Here is a 6,477-nt window from a genome sequence, read left to right as displayed (position 1 = left end):
AGCATCACTAGAACTCTCTCAGACACCCCCCAAAATAATGGTAGGTGAAAGACACAATCCGGCGAAGTGGAACAGATGTGTAGTTTTTACTTTATGTTAAGTGACAATTGGCATGAGAAAATATTGTAAACATCTATGTACATTGAACAATACAATTTGCCATCTCAAGCGTACGACACTGGAGTGCTAATGACACTCACCACCTTGTGCCTCCTTCACCACTATCATTTTAATGTTTTCTATCACCCCCAAGCAGAGACTCTGTACCCATTGGTGCTCTGGAATCTACTGGCTGTCTGTGGACGTGCCTATATCCTAGAGGGTTCATATAAATGAAATCATGCAACACCGTGCTCTTTTCCGACTGGCCAATTTCCCTTAGCATAAGGTTTTCTTCTTTTTCTTTTTAAAATCATTTTATTGGGGCCTCTTACAGCTCTTATCACAATCCATCCATTCGTCCACCCATTGTGTCAAGTACGTTTGTACATATGTTGCCATCATCATTTTCAAAACATTCTCTTTCTACTTGAGCCCTTGATATCAGCTCCTCATTTCCCCCCTCCCCTCCCTCCCTCCTTCATGAAACCTTGATAATTTATATAAAAAAACTTCAACCATGTCTTACACCAACCGCTGTCTCACTTCACCCACTTGTCTGTTGTCCATCCCCCTAGGAAGGGGTTATATGTAGATCAATGTGATCCGTTCTCCCTTTCTCCCCTCACCTTCCCCTTCCCCTCCTGATATCACTACTCTCATTCTTGATCCTGAGGGGTTTATCTGTCCTGGATTCCCTGTGTTTCCAGCTTTTATCTGTACCAGTGTACATGCTCTGGTCTAACAGGATTTATAAGGTAGAATTGGGGTCGTGATAATGGGGGGGCGGGTAGGAAGCATTAAAGAACTAGAGCAGCTGTTCTCAACCTGTGGGTCTCGACCCCTTTAGGGGTCGAACGACCCTTCGCAGGGGTCGCCTGATTCCTAACAGTAGCAAAATTGCAGTTATGAAGTAGCAACGAAAATAATTTTATGGTTGGGGGTCACCACAACATTAGGAACTGTATGAAAGGGTTGAGACTTTAAGAAGGTTGAGAACCACTGAGCTAGAGGAACGTTGTATGTTTTATCGGTGCTATTCTGCACCCTGACTGGCTCGTCTCAAGCATAAGGTTTTCAAAGTCCATTCATGCCACAACCTTTCCTTCTCATGGCCGTGCATGGTTTTCTCCTCTTTTTGCAGTGGGGATAAAAGCCATCCTCACAGCTGTTCTGACGTTGAGCCTGTTGTTGCAGTCACGGTGGCAACTGAGCATCTTCCCCTCTTTCGCTGCCCTTCCACTTTCCCAAACGTGGTCCTTCTCCAGGGCCTGGTCTCTCCTGACAACAGGTCCAAAGTACATGAGATGAAGTTCTTGCCAAACTTGCTTCTAAGGAGCATTCTGGCTGTACGTAGTCCAAGAGAGATTCGTTTGTTCTTTTGGTCATCCATGGACCTTCAACAATCTTCTCCAGCACCACCGTTCAAACGCATGGGTTCTGCTTCTGTGGTGTTCTTTATGCGCATAGGAGGCACTGGAAAACACCATGGCTTGGGTCAGGCACACCTTGGTCCTCAAAGTCACATCCTTGCTTTTCAGCACTTTGAGTGTGTGGGGGGGTTGTGCTGCCCATTTTCCCGATACAAGTCATTCGATCTCTTGACTGCTGCTTTCGGGAGCATTGATTGTGGATCCAAGCAAGATGAAATCCTTGACAACTTCAATCTAGGTAGGTAGCTGTTAATATCCCCCTTCTGCAGCTAAGGATGTAGGATCCCGGGGAACTTACGTGTCCAGGTCAGAGCTTAGCGTGCACAGTGCCGTTAGGCAGGTGACGGAACCTCTGTGAGGTGAGGTCCTTCTGACAGTTTCCCTGGCTCAGGTACTTGGAGAGTGCTCCTCCCCAACAACCCTCCCTCCACTTCCCCAAAGCCAGCTTCTTCACGATGCTTTTGAGCTACTGGTAGTTGAGGGCTTCCCTGTTTGTGCCACCCAGGAAGTCTGCCTGGGATGGGACCCTGGGATAGGTGTTTCAGAGAAGATTCCAGGTGTCTCCCTTACGTCTTAGATGGGCTGTGGCTCACTTGAGGCTCAGCTCCTAAGGGCCACCCACAACATGCCCCCAGCCTGGCCCCACTCTCCGGGCATTCTTGCTTGGGCATTCCAGCCACGGATGTAATTTCAGGACCTGCTTCCCAAAATAGCCTCTGAGCTCTGTGAAGCTGGACGCTGAGGGCACTTTCCCGACTTCCCCGACTAAGGGACTAAGGTCCTCGAGGGGGAGGCTCCTCACAAGTCATTTCTTCCTCCTTGGATGCCAGCGAGAGGGTTTCCGAGGGGCGGCTTTCATGAAGGGGCAGTCCGCTCCCTGTTGTGCTGAATCTGTCTGTCGCTCTGTCCCCACCATTTCTCGCCTGTGAGGTGGTTGTCTATACCAATACATTCTCCCAGTGTAGTTTACTAAACAAAGATTTGCTGAGCACCTGCTAAGTGCTCCGTGCTATTTTAGACCTCGGGGATGCATCCAAGAATAAAATACTCCCTTGGAGCTCAAATGTCTTTCCTTTTGGGAAGGCTGGTTCTCTAGTGTCCCCCATTGGGTAAATTTTTACCCAGATTCAGCCAGACTTACCCACCCGAAACCCCAGGCCATGTGTGACTGTACCTCCTTTCCCTCACCCCCTCAGGCCCACTCTCCCCCATCTCTGTTCTTTTCACCCCACTTCCTCATCTCTATACTTAAAGCAAGAGCCTGCGGGGAGCCTATAGAGCAGTGGTTCTTAATCTTCCTAATGCCGTGACCCTTTCATACTTTCATGCAATTCCTCATTGTGTGGTGACCCCCCAACCATAAAATTATTTTCATCGATATTAAGGCTCAAGTAGAAGGCAAATGTTTAGAGAATGATGATGGCAACCAATGTACAAATGTATTTGACACCATGGATGTATTCATGGATTGTGACAAGAGGTGTATGAGCCCCCAATAAAATGATTTAATAAGAAAAAAAAAATTTAAGACATAAAAAATATATATATATAAATGGATGTTTTAATGCCGTGGGGGTGGTTTCTCCCTCAGGGGACATTTAGCAATGGTCCCTCAAGGGTCATTTTTGGTGGTCACAACGGTGGGGTGGTGTGGTGGCAGTGGGTTGGGTGTGTAGTGGGTCGAGGGTGGGGATGTTGTATAATTCCTGCAGCGCACAGGCTGCCCCCACCGTGAAGGATTTGCAGCCCCCAAAGCCAATAGTGTCCAAATGAAGAAGCCCAGCTCTAATGCATTATGAAGGGTATCTATCCCTCAGGTCACAAAAAGAATCTTGAGGACCCCTCTCCCCAAAAGTCTCCAGCTCCCTTACCTTCCTCTCTTAAGGTAATCCCATCCTGGGTTGGTTTTAAATCAATTTATCGGGCGCTCGTACAACTCTTATCACCATCCATCCATCCATCCATCCATCCATCCATCCATCCATCCATTGTGTCAAGCACATTTGTACATTTGTTGCCCTCATCATGCTCAAAACATTTGCTGTTCTATCTTACAGGGCCTCTGTGAGTTAGACAAGACCTGACGGCCGTGGGTTTGGTTCCATCCCCTTTGAAGCAGCAGGACACGATGAAGGGACTGTTCCCTTTTCTTAAGCCATAGCTCTTTCCCTTGCTGGGGTCAGTTCATCTTCTTGGAAGGGTCTCCCTGCTATGCTTAGTGGGACCCGCTTCATTCTGATCCTGTCAGCTCAGTTGCTGGCCTTTCAAGGAGGAAGGTCAAGAGCGCGGACCCAAGTTCCTTGTCTGGGGGATTTCCCAGAATGAGAGGAACCCAGTTCTGTGGGCTCTACAGTGGACGAGGGTGGCCACTCAGGCCTCTCCCTCCCAGCCCCAGGCCGTGTGTGAAATAATCGCCCTGCTCAGAGTCATCGAGCATTGGGTAGTGGCGGCCCTCTCTGGTGCATCTCTCCTCACTGCCTCCTCTTCCATCCTGACCTGCACCCGTGCACTTCATGCCTCAGCTCCAGGGAGGCTCCAGCTGGGGGTCACGTGGGGCAGGTCTCAGCCATTTTACATCTACATCCCCTTGTGGGACCACCCAGCTGCTTTAGGGATAGACCCAGACACACCCTTTAAGGAGCAAGGGCGATGTTTAAACCTTGAGGGAGAGGTCACAGAACATGTGAGTTCCTGGGTATGTACCTGTGTTTGTCCAGGTAGACTAGAGGACACTCATATGTGTGTAAGAGAGAGCTTTATATCAAAGAGTAGTTGTATATTAAGAAAACATCTCAGCCCAATCCAGATCAAGTTCATAAGTCATATAAGACACATTAGCCCATGTGTCCGATATCAGTCTGTAAATTCCTCTTTAGACTCACGCAACATATGAAATGACCTTGAATGCTGCAGGATCACAGGCCAGCGGGTGGAAAGTCTTGTGGCTCCAGTGGCAGTGGAAGCAGCTCAGTGCTGGCGTGGGTTTCCATGTGGCTCCTCCAGCTCCAGGGCTCTGGCTCCATCAGCGTGTCTCCATGTGGCTTGTCAACAGGAATGTCTCACAGGGAGTGAGTGTGTGTATCTGGCCTCCAGTGAGCTATTTATCTCTGTGGTGCCTACAAATGAGGTCATCAGGCTGTGAGCTGCTTGACAGGCAAGACTCCACCCCTTCGCAAGTTGACAGTCCCCAATAAAATGATTTATATATACATAAAAGCCGTAAAACAAGTATGGTCGAGTGTGTGAATAAAAATAGTAACGATTAAAAAAAGGAGTTAAAAAAAGGCAAATATATGGAGACCAAAAGTGTACTAGTGGTCATCTGTGGCCAGAGGGAAGGGGAGAAGGGCGTTGAACGGTGATGGGAAAGTCCCGTTGATAATCAGGGTAGGATTGGACCGATGAGTTAAACTGCCGTCGGTAAGTTAGTTGTACAGCTGGAAAAGACTGTGGTGGCTGCACTCACAACCATCACACACACACACACACACACACACACACACACACACACACGACAGAGAAGCTGCTAAGGGCGTCCACATCATTGTCAGAACTGACTTGTGTCGCCATCCTCACTGTTGTCCTGATGTTGGCACCCATTGTCACAGCCACTGTGCCAACCCATGTCGTCGAGGGTCTCCCTCTTGTTCCCTGCCCCTCTGTGTCCCCAAGCTTGATGTCCTTTCCCAGGCACTGTCCTCTCCCGTGGGCTGGTCCAGAGTCCCCTGGAAACCAGTAACGCACTTTTCTGTCTCTATGGGTTTGCCTGTGTTGGGACATTTCCTAGAACTGTCATGGCTTGGGGGTGGGGTGGGGTGGCTGGGGGAGTACTGGACCTGATTGTGATGGTGTGCATGCACCTCTTTAAAAAGACGACTTAACCATAGCAGTGTTATGAGATGTGAGAAACCAAGCTTGACCCATAGTTACTGTGGTGATGGGGAAAGAGTTGTTGCTTAGGGGGCGTAGAGATACGTTCATGGTGGTCGAGTAATTTGGAAGAGGATTTCCATAACGGTTGTCCCACATGAAGGGCATGATCAGTGGCACCGAATGATACATGCAGAAGTGGTTGAGGTGGAGAACATTTTGTTGTGTCTAACTTTTGCCGCACTTAGAAATAAGTGCCCAACGATGAGTACAAGGAAGAGGATGCTGTTCTAGAACTGACGGTGGCGGCAAGCGTACGACTCTGCTTGATGTGACGGAATTATTGAATTGTATGACAGGTGGATGAAGTGCTAACAAAACTGTTTAGAGAATAAATTAGAAAATAGATGTGTCATCCGCCACTAGGTGAAAGTGAAGTTTGTGAAACGACAAATGGAGTATTTTCTGTGGTCCCTGGATGAGAAGAAGCTGGGTTTGGAAGTCCAAAGTCTAAGCACAAGCCAGCTGAGCGGAGGCCCCCCCTCCCCCCCCACCCCGCCCCCCAGGTGTTTCCTCTCCCAGGGCTCCTGGACAGGGCTGCTGTTGCTTGGTGCCCAGTTGAGAGGGGGACACGTGCTGGGGAGACAGTGCTCTCAGGGGACCCGACTCCCTTCTCGGGCAGGTGGGCGAGCTCAGTGCTGGTCTCAGGACCTAAGTATGGCAGGTGCTGGGTGGGACCCGTCTCTCCATATTCTCCTTGTGTCTCTTCTAGGGGTTAAGAAGCGAACCAAGGTCATCAAGAACAGCGTGAACCCCGTGTGGAATGAGGTACGATGGAAGCCTTCTCACTCTCTTTCCTTTCTCCTCTGCTGCCTCTGCAGGGACAGGTCAGGGTGGCCCCAGGGGAGGTGATTTTCTCAGTGGTGCTGTGAAGGAAGTCCAGTGAGCCAGCTAAATCCTCCTGCCTCTAGGAATCTGGGAGGGGGGAGTGGCCTGGCCTTCCAGGTGTGGTGGCATTGCCCCAGAAAATGGTGGGAAGGAGCAGGGGGCATTTTGTCTCTGCACCCTCAGCTCT

At 49.4% G+C, this 6,477-nt stretch overlaps 1 protein-coding gene across 1 annotated transcript in view; it reads left to right on the top strand.

The window, feature by feature from the left end:
• The window catches only part of DYSF (dysferlin), a 223,011-nt gene that overhangs the window by 19,264 nt on the left and 197,270 nt on the right, over positions 1-6,477 (top strand). The window contains exon 2 of the mRNA XM_013004756.2: positions 6,175-6,230. Coding sequence (XP_012860210.1) covers positions 6,175-6,230 — 56 coding nt within the window. The remainder of the gene's footprint in view (positions 1-6,174; positions 6,231-6,477) is intronic.

The sequence above is a fragment of the Echinops telfairi genome, unplaced genomic scaffold, assembly GCF_000313985.2.
Source record: "Echinops telfairi isolate 266 unplaced genomic scaffold, ASM31398v2 ScPeMD7_9;HRSCAF=40, whole genome shotgun sequence".
NCBI classification, from domain to species: Eukaryota; Metazoa; Chordata; class Mammalia; order Afrosoricida; family Tenrecidae; genus Echinops; species Echinops telfairi.
This window is presented reverse-complemented; position numbering and strand designations above follow the sequence as displayed.